This window comes from Pelecanus crispus, chromosome 7 (genome assembly GCF_030463565.1).
Source record: "Pelecanus crispus isolate bPelCri1 chromosome 7, bPelCri1.pri, whole genome shotgun sequence".
Classification (NCBI taxonomy): Eukaryota; Metazoa; Chordata; class Aves; order Pelecaniformes; family Pelecanidae; genus Pelecanus; species Pelecanus crispus.
Window position 1 is genome coordinate 47914877 of NC_134649.1, and position 16746 is coordinate 47931622.

The following is a 16746-nucleotide window of genomic DNA, read 5'->3' on the forward strand; positions in this document are numbered from 1 at the left end:
TTTCTCTGATTGCATTGGTGAACAAAAAATGAATGAATGTAGGGCCGTACCTTTTAAGAAAAGGAGATACAACAGATGCACATGGGAGGATTAAACTCTTACATCTGTAAAGGTGCATATATATCTAAAGCCAGGAATCTTATTTTATGGTGACTTGTACAAGTTTTATGAAAAGTAGTACACTTTGTAGTGCAAGGAAGAAATAGAATCTAAAATTTCATCATGGTATCTTTAATTCAACTTTAACTTTAGGTACCTTAGAAAATTGCTAATTAAATAATTTAGATTTCTCAGAGGTCTGCAAAACATTCACACAAGCAATTTATGCTGCAGGATGTGGTATATACAGATCAAGTCCACTATTGTAAATCCAGATTTTCCCCTGAAAGAGAGATTGCTGCTACAGTAGAACTGGAAGAAGGCTAGAAGAAGATGAATGTAAAGATATGGACTGGTTCCCACTCAAGGAAAGACGAAGTTTGTGTCTACGGACCTAAACTCATCTGTTACAGGAGCTGCTGTAGTGGCCCAGTGCTCCCACTGCTCAGAATTGCTGCCCAGTTGACCTACTCCGAGAGTGGACTGGGGAAAGAACAATTTTACACGCAGTGGGGATGGCCAGAGAAGCAGGACCTGAGACCAAACCAGGCAGCTGAGTTACCCCACCGCATGCGCATGTTCTGGTTAAGCTGGTGCTCTGGTGGGGTTCGGTTTGGTAACGGGATTGCAAGGGGGGGGTTACAGGGAATTGAACAATCACAAGGGAAGTGGAGGGGAGGACCCATAGGAAGTTGAGGAGAGCCGGTGAGACAATTAAGCAGCAAGTTTAACACCGCACATATTGAGGGACTCGTTACCTCAGGTGATGGAGGTCAAAGTATCTCATCAATTAAGAAAAGAGAAGGTACTTAAATTTGCGGAAGAAAGGCCCGTCGGTAGCTATTACGGACAAAAGGTTAGATGCAGCATCTGCCTCGGGAAGTCCCCACGCAGCTCTAGGAGGTGGGGAGGATTTCTGTCCCTGGAGAGGACCCTTCCGTGCTCCCTCTGCCGCTTACCTGCGCCTGCCGGGTCAGGGGGGCTGAGCCAGAGCGACTTTGGCGTGACCTGGTGTCCCGCTTGTTGCTAACCGCTGCTGTTCTCTTGAAATCAGTACAGATGATGGTGTTTATTCACATCTTTAAGAACATCCGTAATGGTGGAATTTGGCTGCAGGATAAGGTTTATGTGCCCCTAATGCTAGGAATAACCACATCACCGGTTATCTCCATTTACTCACAAGTGCCGTGTCAATAATGTTACAGCTAAAGTTGAATGAGGTATTCATTGTAAACAGCGTACTGTTGGCAGTTAACATTTATTTCTTTGGTTATGAAAAAGCTAAACCAGGTATTGATTTCCACGCTGGATTTGATTTTGAGTCTTTATTACAAGTGCTGCTTGGAGGTGTTTTGAGCTACAGCAGAGCTGATCTGATGGGGCTGGCAAACGTCGTCTCCTGAGCGTCCTCGCAGGGCCGCTACCTTGTGAGTAGGTTTCCATTACGAATATCCACAGCTGCAGAAGTGAACTTTGTTTTCAGCAGTTGTGTAATGTGTATTAAGTTTGTTGTTTTATCAAATGTTCCAGGTTTTAAGCTTGGTCACCCAAATTTTCACAGGAAGCAAAGACAGAAGTGGGGCATTTTATTTAAGATTGCTTGACTTCAAGTGTACAAATGCTGCTGGGCTGAGTCAAGTCCACTTAACATTAGATGGGTTGAACAGATAGACCAAAATCGGTACTGACAAATTATTTATTAAGTTGAAATATCATGTGTTGCCAGAAACGTTGCTCAGTTCCACACTCTTTTTAAAAACCAAACTCTTGCTGACTTGAAAGGAGCCATCCAATGGGGCATGTTGGAAGATGTAATGGGGGAAAAAAAGAAAAAAAAAAACAGTAAAAATAAAAAAAATCAGATAATCTAGTTTATAAGAATCATATTAGTGAAATGACAATAGGGAATCCTTTTTTTTTTTTTTTCTTTTTTTTCTTCCAGGAAAACCTGAAGACCTCTCGTTCTTTGGCAGCAAGTACCTCTAGGTACCTCCTAGGAAGGAGGCTTCACATTGGCAAATGTCAGCAGACAGCTACTGACAAGCAGATCATTTGTACTGATTAGAAACCACATTTCTTTAGTTTCCAATCATCGTGTGTGTGTGTAAGACACGCAAGGCTTTACAAAATACGGTCCTTGTACTCTGTGATTTAGTAGTACAGCGCTTCAGCTACTAGATGTATGAAACAAATTAAATCAAATCTGTCAGGTGCTGTGCCATTATATGGGCAGAGTGATGACCCGGAGAAATCATTAACCATTTATAGCCAGCTTTTAAATGGCTTGAGAGCACAGGGTGCGATCCACTGAGGCTTCAGGGGGAATTTTAGGATTTTGTTGGTAACAGCTGGGAGTAGATAGGGAGCGTTTGCAAAAATGGATAGCTGGTGCCAGCTGCCTTCTCCTGGGGTCGGGGAGCTGCTCGTATGCCTTTTCAGCTTCCACTCGGCTCAGGGTAGCTCTCAGACAGAAATGGCATAAATTGAGTTTGCACACCATCAGCACGAACAATCGAACTAAGACTTCGTCACAGCCGGGCGATAGCAGACCGACGGCTCGGGGACCGGCACCGGTCATCGCCCTGTTGTGTCTGCCTGCCTGGGGAGCTGCCCTGCCCGGCTGGTGTCTGTCTTCTCTTCCAGAACACCAGGACCTGACAAGCCGGGCTCCCAAAACCCCTGCTTATTCCTTAAAACCTTGTCCGAGGGAAATTAATTCTAATACTTACACCGTTTATTGAATTGAATGTTTTACTGCTGCTTGTGCTGCAGTAAAACATTTCGCAGCCTTGTGTACGTATTTCTTTATTATTTATATTCATTCTATCACATTTTTAGAGGGTTTTTTTGTGGTTTGAGAAACTGAAAGATTGATGGATTACAAAATTGGGAAGGCATAATAGTTGCAATCATATTTGAAACATAAATTTTGTGAAATAATGCTGAAGTTGTTTAGCTGCACTAAAAAACTTTTGCTTTACATGTGCTGTCCAGTAGTGTTTATAAAGTCCTTGGCAAGATAAATAATACGTAGACTTCTCTCACTAAACCTCCTGAGAGTGGAATTGCATCTAAAAAAAAAAAATCTCCTTGCCTGTGTGCTACAGTCTATTTGGAAATATTTTACCACGGAAGGAAGAACGCCTTTCTGATTTGGATGATTATTTTAATCACCTCCAGCATGTGCATCAGTGGCTGCTTTTCTGAGAACTGACAACATCCAAAAATAGGTGATTGGGATAGAGTCAAGTGAAGGTTATCTTCTCCCTGGTACTAACACTGGGATGTCAAAAAGCTTTTAGGGGAAAAGCTATGTATAACGTTGACACCTGAAGCAAAACGATGGGCCCTCATGAATATTCCTTCTCATCTTTTCCAAACACGAGTGACTCTGCATGTGGTGGGGTTTTCACAGGGGGGAAAAAAAAAAAAAACAAACCCAAACCTATAGCTGCATAAATACTGTTGCTGTAGCATTACATTTAAGGTTTCACTAGAATAAATCTCAACCTTTTTTAGCTAATTAGTGAAGTAGGGAGGTATTCCTACTTGTGGCACGGAAAAGCGCAGAGGTGATTAATGCTGCGAGTTCCCTGGGGCTCTGCCTGTATCCCAGGGGACTGTGGCCCCTCTTCTGGGAGCTGCTGTGGGACGACTTCGTGGCAGGCTGAACACTTTTCCTTGCCTTAGGAGCGTTTTTTGTCACCCCTTTGCTGGAAGGCTCTGCAGCGGAGGGGAGGAACGGGCACGGAGGCTCAGTGGGGTGGAGATGAAGACTTTCTGAGCAGAAGTCCTTGTCATTCTAGGTATGACGTGCCACATCCCCTGAACCAGGGCGTGCAGCTCGGGGTGGAGATGAAGACTTTCTGAGCAGAAGTCCTTGTCATTCTAGGTATGACGTGCCACATCCCCTGAACCAGGGCGTGCAGCTCGGAGCAGTGAGGATGGAAACAGGCAGGTGGAGCATCCCTGCTGCCAACCGCTCTCAAATTCCTCAGCACCCGAGGTCACTCACTATGATCTTTGATTGAGCCTCATCTTCTCTGGGTTTCATGCCACCAGCCTCTCCAAAGAGGCCTTCAAAGGCGACAGGGCTTCAGGAAGCTTGCCTTCAGAGGCTTCAGGAAGCTTGCCTTCAGAGGGCTACGTTGGGTGGGAGCCACCAGCCTGGCCGCCGGGGCCAGGCTGAGCTCGGGCTGCGAGCCGTGCAGGGACGGAGGCGGAGGCATCGCTTCTGGGGCACCGGTGCTCGCCAGGCTGAGTGCCGACCGCGCCGCCTGGGGATCGCCGGGATGCGGGTAGACGTGGTGTGGTTCACAGCCCGACTGTCAGTTCGGTACTATCCAGCCATCGCCCTGTGTTTTGGGATGGGGGGCATTTTTGACTGTGTCTGGGATTTTTTTCTTCTTCTGTGATTGCAATTGAGACAGAGTGAGAATACTTAATTAAGCTCCTGTGCTGCATAGTCACTTAACTCACAACATATGGTATAATTAAATAACCAAATTTTTATTTCTCATACCAGGAAGCAATTTTTTTCCCCGAGTTCTGTTCTGTTATTCTGTAACTGCGGCCACACCGAAGGCTGTAATTTCTAATTACCAATGGCTTTTAGTTAACAATCTTGTAACGTGTTTGTCACTGAGAAATTAAATCTGATTCTAGCTAATGAAAAGGTCAGCCCAGAAGTGTACCAGTATTAAGCTGTGGGAATTCAGTACGTTCATGAATGTTTGCGCTGTACAGGACTTATACAAGGACTAAATCTTACATATTTTAAGAGGGAGCCAAATAGCTGAGATTGATGCCATAGTTAGTAGTGCAATATAATTTCTCTTGGAAGCAGTAGACCAGTAATCTGGGAATTTTGGCTGTCATCCTGCTACTATTTATGAGCAATTTTAATGTAGTAATTACATATAGGGAAAATTGTTCACTAGGTTGATGAGATAAATGGAAATTTAATTTTTTTTCTTGTTTAGTTGTCCAATATTTTTATTACACACTTCTGCAAGCAATGGTATACAATAAGAGAATCTGGAACTGCATCACTCCTTAGAAATACTGATATTTTGAAAGATTTGCTCACTGTAAGTTAAAGGCAGCTCATTAAACAAACAAATGAGCTGTCCTTAGAGCAATCAGTATTTACTATTAACTGAACAGCACAGTAAATAATGAATTGCAGGTAAGGAACTACAGATAAGTATTTGCAGTGAATTCAAATTACTTGACTTAAGCCTGAGGCGGAGAAAAGTGAACATAAAGCTAGAAATGGAGGAGGGGGAAAAAGAAAAAGGAACAGGAGGGATTTTAAATGTAACATTTGTTGTAGCATACATGTTCACGCATTGGGCCAAGGAAGGGTTTTCTTCGGTAATTTTTTGCCCTCCTCCCTGGTGCGAGGGATGCTGCAGCTGACTTCTTGAGGGAGCAAAAGAGGATGGGGGATTCCTGGCAAAATGCAGGGGTCCAGAGCAAGCTCTGAGCCTGATCCAGCACACCAGCTTGGAGAGCGGAGCTGGTGTTTTTACCAAGGTCAAGATTTTGCAAGTTGCTCTCCGGCACTTACTAGACCCCAGGAGAGCGTTGTGTTTTGGCACCACTGAGACCAAAACCTGCCTGTAGCCGCCAAGTGCTTGCGCAGCTACCTCATTTATTTCTCCAAATTGCTTAAGCAGTTAAATTGTTCATTTGCTAGGAACTGGCAGAAGATGAGAAATTTGGGGTTGGAGTTTAATCATCACAGGAGTGAAAGATCGTGCTGCCTGAAGTTTGGGCACACAGCCGCGTTTAAGGCGGGGATGGGTGGGGTGTCTGGAGGATGTCTGATGTTGCTCATCTAGGAAGGGGCTTGGGGTTGTTTGGGTGCTGGAAATGAGAGGGAAGGTGGGTGATTTAATCAGGGACTCCGCAGTTTCAGCTAAGCTATGGGCCTGAGGCTTGGTAGGACAGCCAGACGCGTGACAGCCATACAAAACGCCTAACGCTTGGCGGCCCTGCTTATACATCACCTTAAATAGGGTTAATCGCTTGACACAGGTCTCCTTGCGGGGAGGACGTATGTATCGACCTGTCCGTCTGCTGAGCACTCTCACTGTCCGGAACAGGGCACAGAAGAGCGACCGGTTGGGTGGGGCACGTCGGCGGTGATGTGCATTAAATGTTAGCTTTCCATAATAACTGTTGTTGCAGCTGGCACAGCCACGGTAACACCTCTGCTACTCCGTAGGGGTAGTATCTATAACATACGAGCAGGAGGCTTATCTTGCAGGATAGTTATCACTAGGTAAATACCTCCGCAAAGATACTGTTGCTTAATTCCCCTCACCCCGCGACTGTACCTGGTGGGAACTGCCACAGAGTAAAATGGCAGAGGTTAAATGCAGCTGCAGGGAGAGTTCCAAGTGGCCTTTGGAAGAATCCGATTGCTGTGCTCAAGTCCAGCGCCATCGGTCCGGAAGAGCTCGCTGCTTCCAAATGCTGGTGTTGTCAGCCCCCTGCATTAGTATTCAACACAGGGAAAAAGAGCGAGGTGCTAGACAGGCCGACTAATTACAGCAGCCTGCAGAGGCAAGTCGTGCCATACCACATGATAAAGGATATCCTTTTTATTTAGTACATTTCTTCTTTGCTCTCTGTCACTTTATTAAAAAAAAAAGAAAAAAGGAAGTGTGAGCTAATGGGTTTGGTTAAGGCATCAAGCTGTTTTTTCTTGTTTTTTCTTGAATTTAATCTGAATCTATACAATGCTTTGTAACGTTCATATAAAAAGAAACTTCCTACTCCTCTGTCTGCAACCTTAGCAAGCTGCACACCTCCTGTAATCTTAGCTCCCCTTCCTCTGGTTGGCATGCTGACACGGGCTGCTCCCGTCCCCCGAGCTGGGGAGAAGAGGGCTTCGCTACCACTCATGTACCATCTGCAAGCAGCAACACCGGCCAGATTTTCATGAGCTTCAATTGCAATCGTGTGGCTAGAGGGTTTGCTGTCAGAGCATCTGTTTTACCATCCACGACACAGGTCTGGAACTGAGCATCTGCCAGGACCAGCTAAGGCAGGGTAGGAGAGCCCAGTCCTGCAGTGGCAGAAGTTGTGCAGCCAACAGGTAGCTGCTGGCTGGGGCCGTTGTGCGGCTCTGGCTCGTGGGTACCCCCCCGTGCTGGGATACAGCCCGCGTTTTATTGCACTGAGGTTTGGAAAGGTCAAGTCAGAGCTAGGAGAAATCAAACTGAGGGAAGTATTGGGGCCGCAAACCAGAACTTACTGATCTTGCCCGATTCTGCGTGATTTGCACCCAGACGCAAGCTGGGGGTGGCAGCTCGGCCAGCGGGTCCCTGTCCCCTCGGTGCCCTTCTGTGCCGTCCCCCTCTGCGGAGCGAGGCGCTAAGCAGATCAGTCAGCTTCTTCCATCAGCGAACACTCGGTGCCTAAGATACTTACAAGACATCTGGTTTTTAGCCTCATTTCTTTAGAAATGAGGCTTATGTGATTATAGCGTCTGTCTCTTGTCCCCTCGTTGGCCAATTTCAATCTTCACCCGGGGATTTTGGTCTCAAAGACGCTAACTTCCAGAAAGTTTTCATGCACTGGTGACCGGGTGAGCAGAAATTCTCCTGCTAATGCCTTTGGAGAAAAGGCCACAGCGCAAGCTGTTGCTCACCTCTGAGAGCCAATGCGAGGGGGAGCGTGCCGGCTAAAAGGGAAATTTCTGCTTTATGCCTGTGTTTTGTAGAGGTCCAGCAAACCAACCATCATGGACCGGAGCGTGCGGGCTGCGTGGCTCGGCGCTGTCTCTGCTCCAGCTGCAGCCAGCTGTGCTGGGCCAGGGCGAGCATCCCCAGGGCGCTGCCCGGGTCCCGCCTCCTGCCTGCCCCCGCATGCCAACTGCTCTCGGTGATCCCGGGATTGCTTTTCTGATCCATGGATTAACCGGCTGGTACGTGCAAAGATACAAGGGCTGTGCGTGAGCCGGGCTTAGTCTGGAAATGTATTGCCACGGTCGTGCTGCTCTGCTTGCGAACTCAGGGGCTTGAATCAGAGCTCGCCGTGCCGTGCAGGGCTGGGCTGCCGGTGGGTTTGTCCTCACCTCCATCACAGCAACCTTGTCTTGAAAATTGCTCTTGCAAAATTATCTTGACAACTGAGAGCTAACTTCTCTTGAGACTGATGTCCCGTAAGTGCTATGTGTTAGAAGATGCAGAGGTACAAAACTTATCTTATACCGGTTAATATTTCGTTGAGATATTGTGAACCATGGTGAAGACTGAAATCCTCTGTATGCTCATGTTTGCAGAATTCTCTCTCCTTTACTCTTCTGTGAATTACACTTAAATGCTCATTAGAGCTGAATATGTCTCCTTCTGGCAGCTGCCTGACATTTTTGCCTTGTAACGCAGAACCTAAGAATGTGTAATGGATTGTGTAAAACCTACGTATGGTAGTTCTGGGATTATGGAAGAAAAGCAAAGGTTTCGTGTTCTGGTCCTTATTAACAAACTAAACTATATCGTGTCCTTTTTTTAAACATAAATGAAAGATAAAAGACATATGAGATTTATGAACAAAGTCATTAGCCTACCAAATTTCTCTCATTAGCTCCATTGCATTACTTTCCAACTTGCACAACTCTCATTAGAAAAATTTATGAACTGGAATGATTACAAATATACCAACTTTTAAACCATTCCCACTTTTAATTGCAAAACAAAAAATAATTATACTTCTGTGCTATAATGGATTTGTACTTCAGTGCATGTATTTTTTTGTTAGAAATTTAATAGAGGACCTTCCCAAAGCCAGGGGGTGGGGAGAGAGGAGAGGAAATTGTACCATTTAGGGCAATTTGCAATTTAGCTGCAAATCCTGAAGCATTGCTTTAATTTAGTAACCTTATTAGAGCCAAGTTAATATTGCAAGCTAATATGGCTGTTTCTTCTTCTTGCTAGACTTTCAATTTCACATCCTTACATCTGATTTGAAGTGACGGTGAGAGGAAGCATAAGGTATCTCTCATTCTGTTTGGACTCCTTGTTTACAGAAGAGTGATGGAGATGCTATTAAGCACAAAAGGCATCACCATATGCCTGTTTTTCTTTGTATTGAGTTTGGCAGCAGCTATTGAAATACCATTATCAGGTGAGTTGTAGCTATTTACTGAACACTTTGCTGTTTTGTTTTGGTATCCTTTTTTTTTTTTTTTTTTTAACCTTTCCCCGAAGAAAAAAATATTAAATCCCGCTTTTCAGTTGTTCCATTTTGAATTTAATTCTGCCACAACATGGCCTTTGGGAAATTCAGATGTGAGAAAAATGTAAGCTACTTTGTTTGGACCCGTTTAAATGTAGCAGTAAACTTGTCTACTAACATATATCTATGTTTGAGATCCAACACGCTGCTTAGCTCCGAGGGTTTGGTTTTGTCCTTCACATAAATTCCTCATTTTGGTTCCGAGTCTCCCTGAAGCTTGTTTGCTGTACATATACCCTTACTTACTTGTCTTACAACCTGCCGTTTCAGTCTGAAAAAGGAGCAGGTGTATGTCTCAGGGTGTACATTAGTCCCCGGAGAAGTATTTCCTACGCCTCGCATCCCGCCCTGGGGAGCACCTCCTTTATCCCTCTCTAGCTACGATGCATTCAAACTGCCTGTTTTACACGGTCCGTGTGGTTTCAGGACACGTGTAAAATATGGGATGAGGCTCACGGGGCACAATGCAATGAAAGCCAGTGGACCCCACTGCCTGGAGTGCAGCCCAGACCTCCCAAGCTTTGTGTTTTTCAAACATAAATGGACCAGGAGGATCACAAACTACAGGGGAAAAAAAACTCCACAACAAAGCAAAACGCAACAATATTGGGGTTTGAATGAATTATGGTGGGGATAAATAAACAAATAAATAAATAAAGCTAAGGAAAAAGAAATGCAAAAAAAAAAAAAAGGTGCTGTAGCCTCAGAGTAGGACACGGGCCAGTTTCAGGGCGTCGTGTGGATCTGCCGTGAGGTGTTAGCACTCTGGGGTCTGCCAAGAGCCCCGGCTGCAAAGCAGAAGGCAATCAAGCAGGTTTATAAGATATTTTTCTAAAGCTATCTGAACTTGTTGAACAGCATTTGGAAGTAGAAATTTTTTAGAGGAAGGTACCGCCGTGGCTCCTTGTGTTTAAATAAAGCAAAAGTAGATCTGTGACTGTAAAATGCAGGACAAACTGCCTGGGCATCCACTGCTTTTAAGTACCTACACGGGGGAACCATCTAGCCTTTAATTTGCTTTAATGAAGCATTTTATATTTTAATAAAAAGGAATTATGTCTGATCGCGAAGCTGGTGGGCTTGGAAGTGTTTGGCTTTGAGACCACATGGTATGGCAAGACCCCATGATTCACTCCAGCTTTGAGCTTCCTGGAACTAAAAGAGAAACCAAAGAGCATGTTAATTTTCTTCCTGACTGTTTATAACAATGTGATGATCCTATTATCCCCAGCTCCACTGCAGGGAGCATTCTCCCTCGTGCGGCTCGGTTACACAGACATTCGCAACACTTTAATTCCTTTAGAAAAAAAAATGTTAGTGAAACATCATTGCATGACCGTGTGACTGGTAACGGCTCTTCCCGTGCTGTACCCTGGAGGGGGTATTAAGTCATCTTTGCAGTCCATGGATTTGCTGGCAATTTCATCCAGGATGGAGATAGCAGTTTGCTACTTCACGTGTGTGTATCTGTGTCTGGATTAAAAAGCCAGTTATTAACTTCACCACTGAGTAAATTTACCAGTCCACGCACCCATGCTTTGGCTTTAGCTTGGGCATGGCCCCAGCCCTCCTCTGTCCTGGATGGGTTGTTCACACATGGAATTGTGCACTGGTGACTCCCCTGAGCGACTGGCGAACACAGGCAGTGCTGTCAAGCCTTCCTCTGGCTGCTGGGGCCGTGATAGTGTTCAGTTTTGGGAGGAGAGATCACTGTCGATGCCAGGAAGATGACGATCATCATCCTTTTTTTAAGGCAAGCCTCGCTCTTTGCAGGGGTAAGGCAATCCTGACATTGTCCATTCCGAAGAAAGGACCTGAGCGGAGCACGGTTTTGCTTGAATGGTGTTTTAACCCGGTACCTCTTTGTGTTCAGTTGTGCAGCTTCCAACAATCACGGAGCAATCTCACACCCAGGTTGCCTACCCTTTTGATGAGGACTTTACAATTAAATGTGAAGCTAGAGGAAACCCACAGCCCACGTGAGTACTGCTTTCACCTGGGGAAGCAAGCAGAAATTGAGTTTGCTGTTAGCCTTTGCCAAACGCGGTTCTGTTTCTGAGGAGGGGAGGAATAGCTCATGTACAGTGACCTCATCGTTGTAAGGGGAGGTTAAGGTTTGCGTTTCCATTTAGGCCATTCAGCTTTTGTTGCTCGATCACTTCCAGTCACTCTGTGAATAGATATCAAGGTGCTTTTTTCTTGCTGGGACATGTTCCATTTCTCTAGCACGTGCTAAGTTCACCCCATGATTTAAAAGAGCTTGTCGGGGCTGTGCTGCAAAAGATAGGAGGTGTGTAATAGTGATCAAAAGGTCCCAGCTGTTCTTCCGCCTTTTCCCCAGCAACCCTAAAAATACCAAGCACATTAAACCGTGTATTCAGAGATCACATTTGCATTTTATCAGGTACCTTGTCTGTAACTTGACATCATCATGGTCATGGTGATGTTGCAAATATACACGTAAGGAGTTACTCAAGTAAATATCCAAAGATAAGCTTTACGTATTTTACACCAATGTAAAAAGGAAAAAGATTTTTAATGAAAATGCAATTAACAAAAATGTAATAATAACACAGTAAAAGCTCCTCCTGAGACTTCTCATCACTGGATGGTCTCTGGGCTAAATTAATAGCTGGTTTGCATGTCGGTTTTACTCTTTAATCCTTCCTCTCTTTTTTCTCTGCAACACAATTTACCTTACTTGTTTTAAAAAAGCAACTGTTATTTTTATATCAAGATGATGTGATCATTTTTAATTGGGGTCTGAATGGAGATTTGTAGTTTTCCTTTGTTTCACTCTGTCAGCGGATCAATGAAAAGTTTTCTGGTATATTTAAATGTATGCGATAGAGCTGGGTAAACGACAGGAACCCATATTCCTCTCCATACAGTCACAAGGCAGTTTTCCTCTCTGAAGTGCCAAAGCATACATTTTTTTAACATTAATTTAGTCTCTTAAACATTGCAAAACGTTGAAAAAGGCACATGTTCCACTAAATGCATGTTATAGTGTAATTTTCAACTGTCTCTGCTTTTGAATCAGTTTAGCCCAATTTCAAGCCATCTTAGACTTCCAGAGAGATAAACTATGACCAATACTTCAGCATTCATCAAAATCACACACCGGTAGCATCAGAACTACAAGTGATTCTATGTCAAGACCAGGTTGAGTCATCTCAGTTTCTCCTGGGTTCAACCATGGGATCTCCTGTAGGTTGTGAGAAGAGCTCCTGTCACTCCTTGCCCATCAAAAGTAGCAACTTTCCTACAGACACAGATTTTTCGCAAACCTCTAGTTCCTTTCACTGTGTGGCTATTGCTTTCACGGATGGCATCTCTCATTTATTGTCCTTGCCTTAAGCTTTGTAGCCTTGTTTCATGTCACAGTCAGTTATCCAAAAGTAAAGTGTCCAACAGCAGAGACATGCCCAATAACTAACACAAGTTATAGTAGCACAGTGGTCATTTTAACATTCAACTCTCTCCTCTCTCACATCAAGTTTTTCCTTTTGTTTTAATAGTACACTATTGGACACATATTTACCACTGGTTTTGTACCATAGTGCTCTCTGTTCTGTGACCTGTCCTTGTAACATTCGTATTATTTTTCAGCTTTAACTGGACTAAGGATGGAAAACCATTTGATCTATTATCTGACCCGAGGATAGTTGCATCTAACAACTCTGGAACATTTGTGATTCAAAATCGAGGAATCATCACCAATTTTCAAGGGAAATATCGTTGCTTTGCATCCAATGTGCTGGGAACTGCCATGTCAGAAGAAATTGAACTAATTGTTCCAAGTAAGGGCTTTTGCTTTGCTTCTGTTTTGGTTTTTTTAAGATGAAAACATGTGTTTCCTCAAATTAAATGGAGAAGAACTAGTTACTAATAGGGTATATGTAAAACATGCGTTGTTTGCTATTTGGTGAATACTGGAAGGAAAAAAATCTGTGTGTTCCCTGGAATGATTTCATTTCATTCCTGGTTTTGAGGACAGAAATCTAAATGGCCGAATCTAAATGCAGGAGTTCAGACAATACGACTGGACTGTCAACCTCTTACAGGTTTCCAAGTGCTGATGCTGATACTCCTTATGAACTTTAATTAATACAAACACAACTGGGTAGATTAGGTATGTTTTCCTGGATATATTAATTTGGAAAACAGCTATTGCTTACTTTTGCTTTCTGAGTATCGTCTGCCCCACTTTGCCTCTAGAGGGTGGGTTAGCGGGTAAATTAGTATAGACTTTTTAATAGCCATCTCAGGAGAGCTGAATGGCAGAAAATTAGTATTTGCTTTGACTTGACAATTTAAATGCCTTTATAAAGCACTTGCTTTGCCTTTGCCATAAACCCCCTAAGAATTCTTTTCTAATTTGTATTTGGTTAGAGTCACTATTTGCTCTTGTGATGCTTCCAGTTCTAATACATTTCTCTTTCTGTAAAGAAGCAAGCATAAATATTGATGAGAGTTGTAGTCTGGTAAATTCTCTGCCTAATCTGGGCAGGGACAATTTGTTTGTGAGCTGATGGCAGCACATCATGGAAATACTGAAATTAAAATATTTGGAGAGGTAAAATAAATAACAGAAAAATGGCAGAGTAGCCATCTTGCAGTTATTGCAAGTAAAGTACCGTTATTGAAAGATATCAGCTGTTCATGAAAGATAGAAATAATGGCATACATGATGAAACAGTGTTAGAAATGTATTAAAAATGTAAAGTGTAGTGGGCAATAAAGGAATAGGAAGTCATTGTCAGAGAAAACAAAATCCGTTTGAGTCAAATCACTTTGGGGAAATGTTGTAAAAGACATTTTGTGACTTTGTGGAAACTCCTGAGTTCAAGTTGGAGTGATGTCTCCAATAGTGGAGAAATTTAATTGATAAAGAATTAGGAATCATGTGATGCTTTCACTTTCCAAACATTTACTGGAAAGCAAATGCTGTTAAGAGTCACAAGACTGTAATATTTCAGCTTGGCAACCACGACTGAGTGCCCAGAAACTGGGAGGATAATATGGTCTCTATCTCCGAGCAAGGAACATGAAATCAGAATCTGGGGGGAAAGATGGGAGAAATAGCAGTTTATTACTGCAAAACAGCAACCTATGCAAATGTTTGAAAGCTCAAGGGGAAGTGATCCAATCAACTGTGAGTTCATTAGTCTGATGTCAGTAGTATTCAGGGTTTGGTATAAATATTTACAGGGAGAATATTAAAGACCCGGAACGGAATGGAAAATGAGCTCAAAAATGTAGTAGTGAAAATTACTGATCCTAGAAATGTGTCCTTCCATCATGAGCACAGAGGAAATGGGTGATTTTGAGGACCAGGGTTATAAAAATAGGAAGAAATTTACTGATTCAAAGTTCAAGGTCATGATTAGGACAACATTGATACAACCGGCTTTGTACCAATACATTTAGGCACTTGTAGTTTGGAAGTAAGATAGGAAGATGACGACACAATTGGTCATAAATTCAGGTTTGAAATATATGAAATTAGAAGAGGAAGATTTGAGGCAGAACCTTCCTGGTGGGAGCAGAAAGGATGAGAAACTTCACCGGCTCCATGATGGAGCAGAGTGAGAACATGAAGCAGACTGCACAAGGTAGCCAAGTGGCATAGACAAAGAAGAGAATCAGCAGTGAAGTGGAGTTTTTGTTCAGACTAGATCCTGCATTTCCAAGTTCCTACAATATTTTGTTATCAGGGGATCTGAAAGCACGGTGCTCATGTGGAAATGGTGCGTCCACGTGGAGGACGCATCTCCAAAGTTCTCAGCCTTTGCAGTGACTGAAGATGGCCACCTAGCTACAAAAAGCTACTCCTAGCAGGTCAGCGCAGATGAAACAGTCTAGGAGAAACATGCATAATAATTTCAGTCGTGTTTTTATCATAAGAAATAATCCTGTGAAGTATTTTATGCATAGCTGGGGTGGGAGAGTTATGGCGCTGTGGTCATGTTGGAAATAAGACACATCACAGGGGCTGGGGGAGTTCCTGGCTGCTAAGGATGCCATGTAAATGAATTGTTATGAGTGCTTCTCATGAAAGACAGGATTTATTTTCCTTCCAGCCAGTTTTATGGTTTTTTTTTTTTTCCATGGGAAATTAATTTCATGTTGCGTTGTACTGTATAGTATTCCCTAGTGCACTAGCTTGGCGTTTGGTGAGGAATGACCAAGATTACATGTATTGCTATATGGTTTAGTCTCTACCAACATCCAGTTGCTAATAGGGATTGCTAATAGGGATTGCTAATAGGGATGCTAATAGCATTCCTTAGTAGAGGGGAACTGCACAGAGTTTCAGGACAGCAAGTTGAAGTTTATTGAACTAATGATGTAAGTTGGCTCCACAGGTAGGACAGTGCAGCTGATGTCAACTGGAGTTTCAGGCAAGAACAGGAGAGTGATGCAGTTACTCAGAGCTTTAGACAGGACATAATTATTCACTATGGACTCTGGCCAGGGCAGCGGGGTTAATATAACTTCTCTTAAGCAAAGTGTCTTAGACTCAGTAATTTTCAGAGGAGTTCAAGACATCAGTGTCATGTTTCAGACATCAGCAGAATATTCTGATACTCCATTGCTACTGAACGACAAAAGATGCTTAAAAATGGAAAACAAGAACGAGTTGATGTCTGTATCTGGGATTATTGGATCTGTACTCAGGGCAGACAATTTTTGCTTTTAATGAAAAATTGTCTGTACTAACCTGAGTAGGTATTAAATATACTGGGGGTAGTTAGCAACAAATTAATTGAGAAGTTACAAACATGGTTGCTATCAAATGCGAGAGGAGTTTTAGTGCCAATACAGGCAAAGCCCTAAATCCAGAAAATAAACAAATGGTATAGATAATATAATTAGAAGGATTTACCCAACTCCCACAACTTTTAAGGCAGGTTTACTTTTATTCATACTTTTCTGTCATAAATTCTTTCATTTAATGGTGCGATGTAGATGCTGCAACTTAAATCAGGATTCAGAGAGTAATAGAAGACACCTTTGATTTTCTAAAGTGCTATATAGTCTACAACTGCGCTCAAGAGAAAGAGAGCTGCTGGTGCACAGATCTGCTGTAAATTAGGCAATCGCTGACACAGAAGAGTTTGGGATAAATTACCTCTATTCACCCACAACTTTTGAAGCAGAGACTGGTACATGTGAGATCACTACATGTATTCATGATAATGATGCAGAGGTGGCAGTGCTTTGCCAGCTGTATTCAAGTAAAATGTAAGCTACTTGGCAAGTCACTATGCCAATGAAGGGAAGAAAACCCCAGCAAGTCAGACGAGGCCAGGTTTTTTCATAAATCACATTTACACTGCAGAAGGAGAATACTGGGTCTGTAAGGAAAGTAAGGTTGCTGCTGAAAAGGAG

General features: G+C 43.2%; 1 protein-coding gene across 3 annotated transcripts in view; it reads left to right on the top strand.

Moving 5' to 3' along the window:
• The first annotated feature begins 9146 nt into the window (after nt 1–9146).
• CHL1 (cell adhesion molecule L1 like) overlaps nt 9147–16746 on the top strand; it is a 55702-nt gene continuing 48102 nt past the window's right edge. For all 3 annotated transcript variants that reach the window (XM_075714496.1, XM_075714498.1, XM_075714497.1), the window contains exons 1-3: nt 9147–9237; nt 11222–11327; nt 12961–13151. In XM_075714496.1, the coding sequence (XP_075570611.1) occupies nt 9147–9237; nt 11222–11327; nt 12961–13151 (388 nt within the window). The remainder of the gene's footprint in view (nt 9238–11221; nt 11328–12960; nt 13152–16746) is intronic.